Source organism: Phyllobates terribilis, unplaced genomic scaffold (genome assembly GCF_046119375.1).
Source record: "Phyllobates terribilis strain yellow unplaced genomic scaffold, ASM4611937v1 Scaffold_2__4_contigs__length_985480577, whole genome shotgun sequence".
Taxonomy (NCBI): domain Eukaryota; kingdom Metazoa; phylum Chordata; class Amphibia; order Anura; family Dendrobatidae; genus Phyllobates; species Phyllobates terribilis.
The window spans coordinates 437,618,767-437,637,359 of record NW_027362762.1 but is presented as its reverse complement, the minus strand read 5'-3'; the positions used below and the strand labels follow the sequence as shown (position 1 = coordinate 437,637,359).

Sequence of the window (18,593 nt, the reverse complement as noted above, 5' to 3'; positions counted from 1 at the left end):
AGAAAATTGCTTACTTTGCAATTGCCTGTAAGTACTCTATATAGCTGACTGATTTTCAAAAATGTAACAAATCCATCAGAACCCTGCTGAGTTCTGATCTCTCTGTACTGCCCCTCCCTTTTCGGTATCAGAGATGGCAATGTAGAGAGGGTTTTACACAAATCACAATGTGGACAAGGAAAAAAGCATGTACAGTCTCAGGGAGGTGAGAGAAAACAGGCTATAGAAAAGGAGCAAATTGCACGGAGAAGAATTAAGGACCCTATTAAAGATGTGCTGCTATATTAAATGATGCTCATTGGATACACACAGACTCTTATCTATATTACTGGGCGAGAGATTTCAACAAGAGAATAACTGAAGCTTGGATGAGACTGCAGCGGGTCTGAAAATTAATGAAGGTTCAGACTGCAACTTATTGCAATTGTGTTAAAGATAATCAATAACATTTGTAAAAATCATTTTATGATGCCAAAGGTGTCCATAGCTTTAATGTTTGTTGGCCTCTGTTGCAGACAGAGCACTGGTGGAAGGCTTCTTCTGTAACTAGTCGTTTTGAAGCCAGAATCAGTAGTGAGTATTTTTTAGTTGGTTTGCAATATATTAGAATGAAATAATAGTAGGAGAGGGATGCGTTGCTGAGATTTTTATTTTTTTTGTATTTTCTATAGTTAGTGTTTTCCATTGGCCTCTTTGATGATTGACTAAAGAGGCTGAAGAAAGCTTGTCCTTTGATTTTGTTTATGGCCTATGATATTTTCTGGAGAGTGGTCCTGTCGGATGCATTATCTTGGCTGTGGTCAGAAAGCTCTACCACAATTACCCGGTGGCTTTCCCTTGCATTTCCCAGTAGAAAGCTTATTTGAAAACCGGAAAGTCATTGGAAGTCCCATACATCCCATACTATTTATTGGAGCTGAAACAAAAGCAGTGGGTTATGTGCAAGCCCTGCACAGATGCCCAGAGGTCAAAATAATTGGTATATAACAGGCTCATTATTTTAGGACCATGTCAACTAAGCTGTGCCCCCCTTGCCGAAATTCTGCACTATGGCTAGAAGGCAACTGGTAAAAAATTTTTCAGCCCACTGTTAGCCCTTCAGAATGGGTTCTTCTCATTAACCACATGTTCACCTACAAAAATTGACTTTACCAACATGGGAACATTGGGCAGCACTGTAGCTTTGCAGCGCTGAGGCCCTGATTTAAAATCCCACCAAGGACAACATCTGCAAGGAGTTTGTATGTTCTCCCCGTGTTTGCGGGGGTTTCCCAGTTTCCTCCCACACTTCAAACACATACTGATAGGCAATCTAGATTGTGGGGACATTGATGATGTCTGTAAAGTGCTGCGGAATATGATGGCGCTATTTAAGAAATGCATAATAATCAGAATTGCTCTGATAAATTGCACAATACTTGTGATCCAGTCCATTCCTTCTATAGGCCTCCCACAGGTCTGCGTCACTTTACTTGTCACCATGCCAGCTTTACATTTTTCTGCTTTTGCGTAGGACATTTTAGCATACGTACCTGATTCTCATTTCTTTTTGTACTACCAGCTGGAATCTGTCATCATTAATAAGTAGGTGTATCTGTGGCCCCTAATACTGTGGACATACTGATAGGAAATTTAGGTTGTGAGCCCCAATGGGCACAATGATGATAAAGGTCTATAAGTAAATTAAATAAAAATAATATGACTGTTTGTATGGTATCATAACGCCAAAAAGATGAGACCTAGTTTGGTCTTCAGCTCAGGTTCGTCATATATAACATAACATAACAAAATTGCCAGTCATCACGTGCGGGATTTTTGGAGGTTCTGTATCTCAACTCAACAATCTGTTTCTATTTAGCTGTCTCTTTACATGGACAAATTTGAGGAATTTCAGACCACAATGGCGAAAAGCAACGAGCTTTTCACAACGTTTCGTCAAGAAATGGAGAAGGTTTGTTTCAATACTTATCATTTTGTTTACTTCGATTTAATAGTAACCCCTTCCTCACTAACGTATATGCATCAATAACTATATTACCAAACTGGGGTCCTGCATTCTGTTCAGTAGGTGACCTGAAAAATAGTCCTGCTGCTTCTTCTGGTGTACTGTGAGCCTACAGTACTGCTCTCATCTGGAATTCAAGTAAATTGTTGGACCTTATGACTATAATCATTTTGGTTAAGGACGATCACTTTGGTTTCTGGAAGCATTAGGGTCTTTGCTTACAAAGTTGAACTGAAAAGATTTAACTTTTAAAAAGTGTGTTAATTATAAAGCTCTCTTTCCCTAGATGACCAAGAAAATAAAAAAGCTGGAAAAAGAAACCGTTGTCTGGCGGACTAAGTGGGAGAATAACAATAAAACCTTACTACAGATGGCTGAAGAGGTTAGACGAGTTTTTCTAAATCTCTTGTTGGTTGTCTGAATGGAACCCTCCACCATATACATGTGAGCTTAGTTTGGTGTGTTTCAATAAGGAGGGGTGTGTAAGCTACTGCCGGGCACCTCTAATGGCCGGTTATCTACCATGAGAACAAAAAGCACAGGCATATTGAAATTCAGCATGCCTGATCCTTCTTCCTCTCCCAACATCAATAGAATGTCATACCCCTTCCATCACATTAAATGGCCAGGGGGTCCCTTTGAAATGTATGTATGGACGATATTCATTTAACGTGTATAGGGGGTATTTGTATTGGTTGTCAAGTGTTTTACTGCAAGATCAATTTGTAAAACCTGTTCTCTGAGGAGTGATCAGTTTTTGACGTATGGTCCTACTTCGCTGTGTTGTATAGAAAAGTGAGTTGTCATGTTGGCACTTATTGTTACTGGCATCACTTGGAGGCTGAATTTTCTGCTATTCTCCACCGATCCATCTATAGTGGAAAAGTGCATACTTTAGAACCCAGTCTTGTGCTGCATGCATACATTGTTGTGATCTAAAAAGTTCCTTTCTGTGAATGAGAGAGGGCTAATGGTGTTACAGTAATTCAAAGTTTTCTTTTAACTCCTTTTCTCCTCAGAAAACTGTTAGGGATAAGGAGCACAAAGCACTGCATATCAAGCTTGACCGCCTGGAGAAGCTTTGTCGGGCCCTCCAGACTGAGCGCAATGAGCTCAACAAGAAGATAGAGGTTCTTCAAGATCAGGTTACCGTACTAGATAACGACGACGTGGCAAATGGAGACTCATTAGAGACAAACTCTGCAGAGGAATCGTCTGAGGGAATGAATGTAATCACAGAGGGAAAAGATTCTGGAATCCAACCCATTACTCAACACTCATTATCCGAGGAACAGATTCTTGTGCAAGAGACTCTTTCAACGGGGCCACCTTCTGGCATCGATTCTGTTGACTAAATTGCAGGCATTACTTAATATACAGATACACAAACATGTATATATGGAAAATATACATATATATTTTTTGTGTATAACTTTGTTGGTGGTAATATGTTTTGTGGTGACAAATTTCTTACTTTTTTCTACCATATCTGTATTTTCTTAGGACTACTGGAATACAAGTGGTACATAAAGCTTCCTAGCAATTTCACAGTCTAATTTTTGTCACATTCATGCTTGACATCTGTCTCCATTTCATTGTCTGTGCTCTATAATGGGGAAAGTGCATGTTCCAGACCCCGGCATGCCGTGTAGGTGACAAATTCAGGATAGGAGTACCAGGTATTGTGTCTTGTCTTTTTCATCTATATAGTTACATGAAAGACTAAAGATCTGAAAAGATGATATTGTTCGTACAAACTTAGTTTTTAGATAATGAGTAAAAACATTTATAGAAATTTACATCCATTTGGTAGAATTTGATACTTTCTTCTGTTGAATTATCAATTCTCTACGTGGGTATATTTTCGTAAATACTTCAGATGTCCAGGATCTGTATCATGTTCTTTTTTTTGCATGCATCTGACATTTTTAGGAGATGGATTTATAAAATGGCACATAAAATTGTAATCAGGGCTGTAACCATCCCCATCACATATCCTTGAATGTGCAATTGCTAAATGATTAGTTAGCCTCAGGTGACGATCAGGACACTTCAAAGTGTGACCGCTTAATTTCAGATGCTTCATTAATTCCATTTATATTATCAAAGATATATCATATATTTAATGGATAATTACCAGATTATTATTGGCATGTAAAAAAATGTGAAATTGTTCTTGAAATATATATTTATGGGTTATAGGTAACTGTTGCAGCATTTTGGCTGCTTATCTGATGCGTGAGAACCTATCAGGATTAGCCTTTCATTTTCTTAATATCTGAATGTGGAGACACACACAGCTCTTCTTCCAGGTGGCCTTGAAACTTAAAAACTGTAAGAAGCAGTCCAGTGATTTTATTTTTTTTAATTCATTCAGCAACTAGTCCCCCAAAACATACATACAATTAATCTAGTATGGCCGTATGTCGTTGTTACTTTCTATCTTTAAATTCATGGTATATTTCTATTGTTAGGTCAGTGACCCACTGAAAATTACATGGATTTGTGCTTTCCTAAGGAGATCCTCATCTTTGGCACCAGAACTTCCTGTATAATGAAATTGCATGGAGTGTTCTTCAGTGAATGGTACAGAAAATCCTATCACAGTAACTGATGATGATTAGACAGCATCTGTCACACAGTTATACTGTAGCTAATAAGGCAATGTGAAAAACACCGCTGCAAAAGGAACGCTAGGGTAAAGGGATAAAAATTATTCAGCTGGTGTGAGTTATACCACCTGATGAAGATAGCGTGTTGCTATCGAAACGCGTTGTGGAACTTAAAGAATAGAATACAGGTCCGTTAATTTTTATCCCTTTACCCTAGTGCTTCTTTTGCTGCAGTGTTTTTCCCATTGCCTTGTTCATTCCCTCCTGAGGGTACGCGGCAGGAGTAGCTTCGGGTTAGCTTTAACCTACATGGTGTTAAGCCCTTCTTGTCACCATCGGTGGCCTCCCAGTGGTCACGTGACACGGACCAGGAAGAGCAGCGCGATACCACGCCGGTCTCCGGACACTCACGCTCATCACCGGGGTTCTGCTCAACAGCGCTCCTTGTCTTTTCTTTTCCCATAATGTAGCAAATGGCAGTTCAGCCTCACTGACTATATACATATAATATTAGCTTCTTTAGAAGGGATATAGGGGAAGATAATCCGTGTTATAGCGGGCGGAGATGTTACTGACTGTAGGTGCCCAATGTGATGTAGTGCTGATGCATCATGGTACTGATAGCAAAGGACAGAATAATAAAATTCAGGGTGAAATCTAAATGTGCAAATAGCCTCTTCAGAAAGGAAAGGACTCTACCTCTTCTGCCACCTATTATATATGGCAATCCTAAAAGTCAAGGTTAATGAGTCTTGCCACATGACTTAGGATAATAAGGGTGAAATCTAGGAACTGAAAAGGAGGCTGAACTGCTGGGAAGTACACCATGTATAAAAAAGTGCAGATTGTGATCTCAAATGGGATCGTATGGATGTAAAAAGTTGGTGTAGTTTTGTTTTTTTATGTTTGTTTTTGCTGGCCTGCTTCTTATAAACTCATGGCTCAATATGGGAATGAGATTAAACAAACCGTAAATGGAATAGGCACAAGCGAATGGAAAAGAGAGAAATGAGAGATCTACATTGATGAACTTTTGTTTTTTTTTTGCTTTTGTTTTTTTTTTTTTTTTCAAACCTTGATTTTTAAGACCTGCCAATATACATTTAGCATTTCCGATAGTTGTTTACTGTTTCTTTTTATTACATAAATGAATACCCCCGTTACCATTTTAACATTATAATATTGTATTGTAATATGGACATTTATCACCTGTCCTCAAGATGCTGTAGATATTCAAACACTACCTCATTATGGTCATGCAGTGAGGAGAAATGGGGCATGCAAGACCCCAGATCAAGTAGCTGATGGGGCCTCTACCGATCAGACACTTATTACCTATTCTCTAGATAGGTGATAAATTTTGATTCTAGGAAAAAGCCCTTTAAACCCTCCCACCATACTTTTTTTTTTCCTGTCGGTATAGCCGTATGAGGGCTTGTTCTTTGCAGGACAAGTTGTAGTTTTGAATATTGGAAAATAAGGAGAAAAAAAATCCATGTGCTGGGAAATGGCAAAAAAAAGAAAAAGCAATACCAACATTGTAATGGGTGCTTGCAACGACAAAACAATACAGACATTGTAATGGGTGCTTGCAACGACAAAACAATACAGACATTGTAATGGGTGCTTGCAACGACAAAACAATACCAACATTTGTAATGGGTGCTTGCAACGACAAAACAATACAGACATTGTAATGGGTGCTTGCAATGGCAAAACAATACCAAGAATTTAATGGGTGCTTGCAACAGCATGCCTGCTTCAATCACTGCCGCTATATTTGGCAGGGCTGTGGAGTTGGAGTCGCGGAGTCGGAGCCCGTTTTGGTGGAGTCTGTATAAAATGGACAGACTCCTAAAGTATATAATAAATTGGGTACAGTAGTTCAATGCAGTTTGTGGGGGAATATTTCTTTCAGAAGAATTTGGGAAAGTTATGAAATGCCCTATAAATGTCTGTCCTATTCCTGATCTAAGGGTCTGGACTTTTAGCTGAGATGAATCTGTGCTACAGTACATTTATCACTTAAACATGAGCCATGTATGAGGGAGTCAGTCTGTGTCATGGAAATTCAGGAGTCGGAGGTTTGGCTTACCGACTCCACAGCCCTGATATATAGATGTCGGCTGTTTAGTACAGTTGGCATGCTCATAATACCTGCACCGGGCGAGTGATGTATATGACGTCATATTGTGAAGGGGTTGAAGGAAAGCATGCAGATGCAGTAGTCAAGTACAGAGCACCACTAAAATGTGCACCAAGCTACACCCCAGGTTGTAAATTAACATTAAGTGTGCACGTTTTTAAAAAATGGTCTGTTCTGGCTACAGATTTCTTTCAAAGGAACTCTAAAACATGTTGAAATCAAAAGAAATTGTAGAGTTTCCCTCATTCCTGAAGAAACAGCCATCCTTGTAGAAATCCTATAAGGAACTTTTAGGGGTTAAAGGCGTTGCCCTACTTTTGAATTTTTTTTTTTCTCGGGCATGGATCTTTTGAAAATGACAAACTGAGGCATACTCTCCTTTAGTCACATCTGTGGATCCAGCGGAAGCTATTATGAAGGTGTGCTCCATCTGCATGTTTTCGGTACGAGGAAGCCTATAATTGACTAGAATGGTCAGGTGACGGCAACAGCGCATAGTCAGAGAATTGTCTGATAACGCATTGTTCAAGTCACCTGACCTCGGTAGCCAGTCATAGGCTTCAGTGGTACTGTAATATCCAGACGGCACAATCATAACTTCTGAAGAGAACGTGGATCACTGGAATGACCTGTGCTGGCTCCACTTGGGAGGCAGAAGGTGAGTAAGCCTCTGTTGTGTTAAAAAGATGCGTGCCCAAGACAAACATTTTTTGACATTGGACAACTTTAATCAACCCACTGAAGAGTCCCATTTGTGGCTGGCTTAAGGGCTGTCCCTTAGCTGTTTTGTGAGGAGATGGTGATCTTTTGTCTTGCATACTGAGAATATTGTATATACGTTACAAAAGTTTTAGGCAGGTGTGTAAAAAATATATAAAAGAAGTGTTAATAGTTTGTTTTGTTAAATTTCAATTTTTTTAACTGATAAAAATAAACAAAAGAGAAATCTAAATCATATCAATATTTGGTGTGACCACCCTTTGCCTTCAAAAACCTCATTAATTCAATTCTTCTAGGTACAGATGCCCAGTTTTTGAAGGAACTCTACAGAGAGGTTGTTCCAAACATCTTTGAGAACTAACCACAAACCTTTTGTGGATGTAGGCCTGAGTAAATACTTCTGTCTCTTCATGTAATCCCAGACAGACTCAATGACCAAGGCTCTGTAGGGGCCATATCACTTTTAAGACTCCTTGTTCTTTATACCGAAGATAGTTCTTAATGGCATTGGCTGTATTTTTGGGGTCATCCTGAAATTGAATGATGGATAAGTGTCTTCCTGTATTTCTCAGCATTGATGATGCAAAGAGATAGAAAACGTTGAGGACCGTAGACGTAGCGTTTGGTCAAGGAAACTTGGTGCAGCAGACCCTTCAGCAGTGAAATATGCTGAGAACAGGCAGCAATCAGTGGGATCCAGCTACAGCCATCTACTGTTTGGAGGAGTCTGGCCAGAAGTGGTCTTCATGGAAGAATTGCAGACAAAAAAACATACTTTCAACATAGGAACAAGGCCAAGCAACTCAACTGTGCATAAAAACATAGGAACTGTGGTGTCAAAAAATGGCAGCAGGTGTTCTGGTCTGAGTCAAAATTTTAAATATTTGGCAGTAACAGAAGGCCGTTCGTTCACCGAAGGGCTGGAGAGCAGCACAGTTGCTCTAGTGGAGCTTCCATCAAATTTAAGGCTGCATTTCACCAAATGTAGTTGGAGATTACGTGAAGATTAATGGTGTCCTCCATGTTGAGAAACGCAGGCAGATACTTGCCCATCCTGCAATAACATCAATAAGGTGTCTGGCTCTAAATTTAATTTGCAGCAGAACAACCCCAATTATACAGCCAGTTAATTAGAAACAATCCTCAGCATAAAGAAGAAGGGATCCTAGAGGAGATGACATGCTGCCCACAGTGCCCTCCTCAAGTCAGTCTGGGATTACATGAAGTGACAGATGGATTTATTCGAGTCTCCCTCAAAATCTGTGTGGAAGTGTACCTAGAAGAATTGCTTTTTAAACGGCAGCTGTCAGTAAGATCAACCCCCTTAAGCCGTCTATATGGGCATGCAGGTCATAGAAAGTTGAATAAAATGATACCTGGATGATATCTGCGATACAATGTCGTATTCCAGAGATGTTCACATTTTCTTAATATGTAAATGAGCTGTTAACTATCGCCCGGAAACAGATCCCCCTGAAAATCTGTTTCCAGAGCTTTTTACATGAAGGGGAGTTACCAGTGTGATGTGCAATGGCCGCTCTCTGCTCTTCTGATCTCACTGCAGAGCTGTGTGTGATTATAACTGACACATCTGCAGGTTCCTCTCAGCTTCCAGCTCACAGGCAGACAGGGCTGCAGTACAGCAGAGCTGTGAGAGCTGCTGCTGCAAACGTGTTTGTAAGGAGACAAAGTTCAGTTTTAACATTCTGTGTTAGTTAATGTCTGGGAACGCCTCCTTTTCATTTGAAATAAGCCTTGAAGGCAGATTCTCAGGAAGATCAGTGTCCGGCCCATAGTTCTTAACTGCTCATTTACATATTAAGAAAATGTGGATTTCTTTGGCACAAGATATCGGATCACAGATATCAATGCATCATTTTATTCAGCTTCCTATGACCTACATGCCAATATAGACAACTTAGGAGGGTTGATCCTACTGACAGATTCCTGTTTATGGAATCTGTCAGCTGGATTTCACACCCAAACACATGTAGCTCTTTGAAAGAGAAGTCCAGCAATACTTTTCCATGGCCAGTCCGTTTTTCTGTTACTGAGAAATCAGCGTTTGAATTGATATGCAAATTAGACTAGACCTGAAGCCTCTGTCACTCCAGCTCTATTCCACTCGCAGCGCTGCCGCCACTTACTTGACTGACTTCTTTGCCTGAAGTCACATAACATAGTGGCTGTCGTTTAAGCAGGAAGAGGATGAGCTGGGCGGGGAATAGAGTTGGAGTGACAGAGGCTTCAGATCCACATTATCATTTTCAAATCAATTCAAAGACTAATTTCTCAGTAACTGAGGAACAGGCTGGCCATGTAAAGGTATTACTGGACTTATCTTTGAAAGAGCTACATGCATATATAGTTGGGTGTGAAATCATGCTGCCAGATTTCCTTTAAGGCTGTTTTGAGGGCAAAGGTTGGGTACACCAATTTTTATCAATTAATGAAATGCAAGCAAACTTTTATTTTTGAAAGCATCATTACTTTGCAGCATTTTTTTCCACACCTGTCTAATTTTCTTGCACAGTACTCTATATTTCTCAGTTTAGCTGTGATATGAGAGAAGAAATATTAAGGGCTCACACATGTCCGTGGATCTCAGTCTGATCATGGACCGCAGTGCACAAACTGGCCACGGCTCTACTGACCCAAGCATGACCGCCTCATAGAAATACATGAAGCTCTTGTGTCTGGAGACACACAGCCAGTCCGTGCATTGCGGTCCATGATTGGATTGAGGCAGGAATTGCTGGAGATATACATTTGTGTGATTTTTGTTCTTTTTAAATATATTCATTTCTGCAAGACAAGGTTGTCACTAGAGGAAGCAACCTGAAGATGGACTTGTATATCCATTATATAGCAATAATGGATTTATATAGCTAGTTCAATGGGAGATATTTGATATCTTCATAATTGGAAATGATCTTAGTGTTTTGATATATAATATATATTTACTATTAAAAATTAAAAGAAAATACTTATACTTTTCCTTCTTGCAGGCTCCACTTCTGGTTTGGGCTCAAAAACTGCAAGAATAAAACCTGCTGTGTGTGAAACCACCTTAATACATCATATAGTAAAAGGGCTCATTGATTTCTTTAACATTAATCAGTATATCGTTAGCCTAATTGCACTTTTATTACTTCAGCCTCACTATGATGATAATTAATTAGCTTTCACATGCCCTATCCAGTTGCAGGATATTATGTTGCCTGTATAGTCATTGTTATCAATCATGCGTCTCATCTGCCATAACTGGCCGCTAAAATTGACATTAAAAAACGTGAATCTTTTCGGTAACAGGGTACAACACATTCTTCTAAGTAATGACTTTATAGGATGTTTTTTTTTTTATTTTAATTTTGTAGTTTCTTACTAATAACATACAACATAAGTCGCTGTGCTCAGGAAAATATAAGTTTGGAAAGTTTTGCCAATATGAAATAACTTTTGGTGACTTGCAAAGGCTGAGACCCAAACTGTGTAATGTCACTTTTTTAGTATTCAACTGGCCCCTGAATAGAAATTAAATGGTTAAAATGTTATCTTTTTCTGGATGCCATTCACTTCCCCAGGCAAAACATGACCATGCTTGAAGTGCAGGCCTTTAAAGCAGCTGTTCCCGGTTGGAATGCGTTAAAGTACACCGGTGTACATTATAAAATAGATCTTAGATCTGATTGAACTGGTGTATTTACTTTGAAAAATCAATGTCAGAATGGCTGTGTAATCCTGATAGTAAGAGCATTTTATGAGTAAAGTTATAGGAAGAAAAATCTCACGAGTCCAAGTATATTCAGTCTCCTGCCCACCTTACCTGACTGACAACTGCAGCTTGCGCTGAGCATTGTGAGATTTCAGCAGCTGCAAAGAGGAGGGACACAGAGGAGATGTCAATCAGGCTAGATGAGCAGAAATGGAGTTAAAAATTCAAAAAAGAATCCACAGCCATTCTGACATGGATTTTCAAAGTAAATCCAGCAACCTCGTCAGGTCTAATATCAATGTAATAATCTATAGAGTTTGTATTGTGAAATTCGGTGACAGATCAGCTTTAATTGGTGCCAAACTCTGTGATCCTGCATTTATTATTTATAATTTGTTCCCTGTAGTTCAAGTACACTGAAAAATCGATGGTGATGTGTTAATAGTTCTGCAAATCACACGGGACTATAGTGAACAATAAAATAATGTCTCTTTTTAAACCATGCAATGTAACCCAAATTACAGGGGTCTAGCTAAATCAATTCTTATGTCAGAAAAAAATAGGTCTGCTAATGCCTTACCTCTAGAAGTATGGCATTGTCCATGGAATGACCACATCTATGGGAGGTAGATGCTTCTGTATTATTGTGTATAAACTGTGAATATGGCATACTGGCTAGTCTCTTGTATCTTGCCATACCAAACTTTCTGATGCAGAAGTAGTATCGTTTCTTGTCTTGTTTGAAAAGCCGGTCATAGACTTTTAGATGGATCTGAAACTGCCATCTTCCTCCACGCTAGTTGTGACCTCTTATTTAGGCATGTTTTATGAATGCTTGTAAAATTTAAAAACCTTTGCAATTTTCATATTTAATTTGCCATGTTCTCTTGCTAGCACAATTTTTTTTTCTTTATTTTTTTTTCTACAAGGAGATGGCCAAACATTTACAGTGCTCAGAAGCTCTATCCTATTGAGCTTGTAAGCTGTGCACTGAGGATGGCTGGAACACCTAGTTAACCCCGAATTCTGGTACCTCTCCGCAGCCCGCTGCAGTGGCATGCCTGCCTCATATAGCAGAATCAGAAGCGTGCAGTAATCAGGCCAACATTGTCATAATGCTACTGGCCTGAGCTGTCATTCAAGCAGGAGCGCCTGCCCACCCAGCAAGCAGGGAAACTGGGGGGCAGTGCGCTTCTGCTTGAGAAGATAAAGCCATGATTTAAAGAGTACTATGTTAATAAATATGGAAAGTGAGGCAGTTCCTCTAGTGAAATTAAACTTTTATTAACTCATGAATGATGCTTGAGAAAAGCTGACAGGAGCTGACACATCGCTTAGGTTAGTGAAAGGTTTATCGTATTTCACTGGATCTGCTGCCTCACTTTCCATATTTGATTTGTTTGATCAAGTCCATAGAGGCGTGTGCCCTTGAATGTTTTTTTTAATTAAATGTTTGGTTTTTTTTCAATATCACTATACTAAAACAAAAACTGAATTCTTAGAATTTTCTCACTAGGCCTTATACTAGACTTTTATGTATAGAAGACTTTTCAGTAGTCTCATTATCATTACAGATGTGATGGAGGTGAAACCTCCATATTCCCTACATAACACAAGATTCCTCATAGGTGAGGTCACAGCACACCTCCTCCCCCTTCCCATCACACTAACCAATGCCCAAATCAGAGGAAAATACAAATCTATAGGGTCAGAGTCAGTCTATTGTGGCTTATGTCCATGTGGCTTCTGAAATGAGCAGGAAGTATGTCAAATATTTGGCCTAGTGACCTGTTTAAAAACTATAACATTTCTGATTATATTTATTTTTTAGATATCTATTGTGATTTGGAAAATTTAAAAAAAAAAAATCCAAATTGAAAAAAATTAACCTAAAAACTTGGATTTAAACATGTTCTGATTGATTACACATTCTATTTAAATACCGGGGCTGCATTATTTCATGCAAATAACTGTTAATCAGGTTCTGCTTGGGCAATTTTTTTTTTTTTTTTGCCCCTTGGCATTGGCCAGTGAAATATGCATGTGGCTAGCTAAGGGGTGTTTGTCAGTAAAAGTGACTGTTCAAACCAAGCACAGGTGCTCGGTGGAATTGCTGAATAAGTTCAGTGCACCTTCTTACTTCCTTGTTCTACTTGTCCCCCTTGCTTTGACAGCCGTAGCTTTACAGAAGTTGGCGATAGATGGAAAACAAGTAGGTGGGAAGGTGAACTGAACCTTTTGGCCATGACAAGGGTGCACCAAGCGCCGAAGCTTGGATTAAGCAGTCATTTTGTGTTGATAGACTCCCTTTAAAGAGCATGTTAGATTTTGTGCTCGAGTCACCCATTGAGCAAGGTTTGTAGAGTATATGGCATGGATGTGAAGACTTGCACATAGTAGCTATATATATATAGATCTATGTAAGAACATATGCTACTCTAATTTAGAAATAGACATGAACTTCAGTCTGAAAGTGTTATAACACTATTTACAATGTTATAGTCCCATGTGGTTCCTATATTAATCGAAAAGTCAGTCCCTTGCCAGCAATTACCCATGCCCCAGCACTGGAGACCAACAGCCATTTTCATATCACTGCCTATGGGGAACCAATATGCACGTGAAACATAGTTATGCTATGAAAGGTGTGAAATATAATGCCAGTTGCTAGGCACAAGACACTTTTCCTTTCTCAGCTCATGCCTGCTGTATAATGTATCTCTGCCAATGTATTGGCACGAAAGTATGCATATCTTAAGGCAGATTTCCGAAGCAAAATGTACTAAAATTTTGAAACAATTGAATTTTGTTAATATACCTAGATCCTGCTCAACAAGCCCAAGGCCTCACATACAGAATTGCAGAATACTTGCCTCAAATCTGTATCACATTCTTTTAATCTAGGGGAATTTACTTACTGCCTTGTTATACTGCTGTCCATCTTTCTGGACATCCACAGGCCTTTGAACTTCCACTATTTAGCAATGTGTGACACAATGGTCTGCAAGAAGTGTTCACTATCGGCCATCAGCCCCCACCAAGGTAACATTCGCCTACCAAGTACATGTGTTATAAAACATTATTTCAGCCAAAACTGCATATATTTGGCCTATTGCAATGTATTTAACATCTTCTCCAATCTGCAGCAGGGTGAACCAACCAGAAAAGTTGCTTTTATATAAAAATCTACCTCCAATTTGCAAGTACAGAAATGTGAAAAGATAAAGGTTTTTGGCTATATACTGCTTTATTTTTACAGAAGTTTTGTTTCTGTGCAACAATTGGGCATTGGGTTTTATTTTCTGTATTACTTTGTAGAGAATTTTCTCAAATGTAAATCTACCATTTTCATAAATGTAAAGATTAAGTAAATCTGTATACTTAATAGCTGCCTGTGTCTTTTGTTACACCCGCTAATACGGAGTCCACAATCCCAGCTCTACACTTATGTCAGAAGATAATTCACCAAGTTGGAGTTGAATATAAACATCCGGACGTGTATAACCCCAAACATCCTAGCTGGGGCCTCTTGAAGATTAGTGAAGCATGACACCTCAAAGTGTATACTGTCTTAACAGGCTCCACGGCTGTTGTGTTAGGCTCCTTTCATGGTGCGTTTTTGCCCCTATTCATTGGTCCCGTCGGGGCTTGCATCTGAGCCCCCCACAAAACAGGATTCGGAGTGTTTGCCGACAGGAGCCATAGACTATACTGGTGCCGACAAAGTTACCGTGTGCTCTGATGTGAATCATTTTTGTATATTTACACCTACTTGAGGTGGACACTCTTCAAGGCTATCATGATACAGTTCATATAGACAAAATGACGTAAACTAACATATTCTATTCAAAAAGCTGTTAAATTTATTAGTACATATTAGTAAAAAAAACACAAGATATTCATTAGAAAAGTAGCACAAATACATAAATAATGAGCAAAAACAAGGATGCCAGCGTTGACACACAACAAATAGATATATAAATATATAAAGCCGATAGAGACAATATGCACACATATATACACATGCATAAATATACACATACATATATATATATACCCATGGGTAACAAGCCCCAACCCACCCATACAGTATAATCACAAAGCTAGAGCTATAAATGTAAAAGTGCACAGTGCATATCCAAACAATGAATATAATGGAAGTAGGTATAGGTATATTACTCACATGTCCCCATCCCAACTACAAGCATATATATCAAGGCGTCAAAATATCCAACTACCAATAGAAAAACACAAGGCTTTAAACTGAGCCCTAGAAAACATGAAAACCGCTCATAGAGGTCAGGTCAGATAGACACCTAAGGTCCTACATAATAGCCAAGTGGGGATAGAGCATTACTTACTTATTGTAGTGTTATGTCAGCACGGGCATCCGCAACCCTACGCGCGTTTCGGCGCTGTGCCTTCTTCTGGGGGTTATCATGATGCAGAGCAAGACACCAATGGAGGTCTATTCTCTTCAGGAATGTCTCATTTTTGTGTTGGATGGAATGATAGCTGGAGATTGGGTTGGAGACCCAAGGGGCAACTCCATAAACAGGCCTTCACAAGGTAATGTCATACCAGTCCCACGACTGTGATTATGGAGTGGCGTGGCATAATGTATGGTAGCTGGATCCCTCTAGTCTTCATTCTAGGTACATTAGCAGTTCAGTGTTATATTAATTTGGTCGTGGAACTAGTACGACCATTTCTCTAGGGTTTTTAAGAGAGACAACACTGTCAGGCCGCATGTTACTCATGCTATTATGAGCAGCCTGCATGGCCTATACTATGGCCTGCAGCATCTGCAGACTTTTCTCCCATCAAGAATATCAGCGATGGCATTAGTCGGCAATTGCAAAGGTAGCTACCAGCATCGGATCTTGATGATTTGTGTGCCCAATCACATTTAATCACGTAGGACATTCCTCAGACAACCATCAATAACCTCATTGATAGCAGGCTATGCACCTGGTACTCATATTCGATACTGAATAAATAGTGTTTGAAAATGGGGTTTTCATTTTTGCATATCAATAGCAGGTTTATTGAGCTAGTCGTTTTTACACGTCCGCTTTTCATTCTTTGTGTTGCAATTTCAATGAGGCAGAGTATAGTGTCTGCCATTACTACCTCTTGTGGTAAGGCATTCACAGTCCGACTGCTCTGACTGTAAAGAATCCTTTCCTATTTAGATGCTGGGATCGCTTTTCTTATACATTTAATGAATGTCCCCTGATCCTTTATAAGAACCTGACATGAATAAATAATGTGCCAGTCCTTTGTATTGACCACGCGTGTTTAAAACTTATAAATGAGATTGCCTCTGAGGCATCTTTTTTTTTTTCTAACCTAAACAAGCCCAACTTTTCCTACCTCTCATCATTGGAGAGTCCTTCCATCCCATGTAATAATCTAGTTGTCTTCCTTTGAACTGACCAACTTCCCAGTATGATTTTTAGGTTATGTGCACACGGTGCGTTTTTGATGCGGTAAATCCGTGCAGAATTGGCCCCAAAAACGCATTGCAAACCTTATCCCAGCATCTGTCCTCATGATCAGGATTTTTCCTTACAGAATTTCATGTGTGTTAAAAGAAGCTGCCTGTCCATTCTTTGTGGGTTTTTGCTGCCAAGAGGTGCGGAAACGCTGCAGAAATTTCTTCAAGCAAATCCTGATCGTGTGCACATAACCTTAGAATGTTGAGCCCAAAATCTAAATCCTGTAGTCAAGATGTGCCATTACAAGTCATATATGGAGGGATAATTCACTGCTCAAAAAAATAAAGGGAACACTTATATTCTGTTGTTTAACTCCAAGTAAATCAAACTTCTGTGAAATCAAACTGTCCACTTCGGAAGCAACACTGATTGACAATCAATTTCACATGCTGTTGTGCAAATGGAATAGACAATAGATGGAAATTATTGGCAATTATCAAGACACCCTCAATAAAGTAGTAATCTCAGTACCAATGCTTTCTGGCTGATGTTTTGGTCACTTTTGAATGTTGGTTGTGCTTTTACACTCATGGTAGCATGAGACGGACTCTACAACCCACAGAAGTTGCTCAGGTAGTGCAGCTCATCCAGGATGGCACATCAATGCGAGCTGTGGCAAGAAGGTTTGCTGTGTCTGTCAGCGTAGTGTGTAGAGGCTGGAGGCGCTACCAGGAGACAGACCAGTACACCAGGAGACGTGGAGGGGGCCGTAGGAGGGCAACAACCCAGGAGCAGGACTGCTACCTCTGCCTTTGTGCAAGGAGGAACAGGAGCACTGCCAGAACCCTGCAAAATGACCTCCAGCAGGCCACAAATGTGTATGTGTCTGCACAAACAGAAACAGACTCCATGAGGGTGATATGAGGGCCCGACGTCCATAGATGGGGATGGTACTCACAGCGCAACACCGTGCAGGACGTTTGGCATTTGCCACAGAACACCAGGATTGGCAAAGTCACCACTGGCGCCCTGTGCTCTTCACAGATGAAAGCAGGTTCACACTGAGCACATGTGACAGAGTCTAGAGACGCCGCGGAGAGTGATCTGCTGCCTGCAACATCCTTGCAGCATGACCGGTTTGGCAGTGGGTCAGTAATGGTGTGGCGTGGAATTTCTTTGGAGGGCCGCACAGCCAGAGGTAGCCTGACTGCCATTAGGTACCGAGATGAGATCCTCAGACCCCTTGTGAGACCATATGCTGGTGCGGTTGGCCCTGGGTTCCTCCTAATGCCGGACAATGCCAGACCTCATGTGGCTGGAGTGTGTCAGCAGTTCCTGCAAGATGAAGGCATTGAAGCTATGGACTGGCCCACCCGTTCCCCAGACCTGAATCCGATTGAGCACATCTGGGACATCATGTCTCGCTCCATCCACCAACAGACTGTCCAGGAGTTGGCGGATGCTTTAGTCGAGGTCTGGGAGGAGATCCCACAGGAGACCATCCGCAACCTCATCAGGAGCATGCCCAGGCATTGTAGAGAGGTCATACAGGCACGTGGAGGCCACACACAATACTGAGCCTCATTTTGACTTGTTTTAAGGACATGACATCAAAGTTGGATCTGCCTGTAGTGTGTTTTTCCTCTTTAATTTTGGGGGTGACTCCAAATCCAGGCATCCATTGGTTAATAAATTTGATTTCCATTGATGATTTTTTGTGCGATTTTGTTGTCAGCACATTCAACTTTGTACAGAACAAAGTATTCAATGAGAATATTTCATTCATTCAGATCTAGGATGTGTTATTTGAGTGTTCCCTTTATTTTTTTTGAGCAATGTACATAGAGACCCCAGTTTTCACTGAACGCAACACTAAAACCTTGTTTGCTTTTGTAGCAGCTGCCTGACATTGAGTACTGCTACTTAGTTTGATTGTAACTAGAATACCCAACTC

At 40.1% G+C, this 18,593-nt stretch overlaps 1 protein-coding gene across 1 annotated transcript in view; it reads left to right on the top strand.

Moving 5' to 3' along the window:
• Positions 1 to 14,583, top strand: part of TXLNG (taxilin gamma) — a 51,191-nt gene extending 36,608 nt beyond the window's left edge. Inside the window, exons 8-10 of the mRNA XM_073665397.1 lie at positions 1,859 to 1,951; positions 2,292 to 2,387; positions 3,025 to 14,583. Of these exons, the coding sequence (XP_073521498.1) occupies positions 1,859 to 1,951; positions 2,292 to 2,387; positions 3,025 to 3,360 (525 nt within the window). The 3' untranslated portion in view covers positions 3,361 to 14,583. The remainder of the gene's footprint in view (positions 1 to 1,858; positions 1,952 to 2,291; positions 2,388 to 3,024) is intronic.
• The last annotated feature ends 4,010 nt before the right edge of the window (positions 14,584 to 18,593 follow it).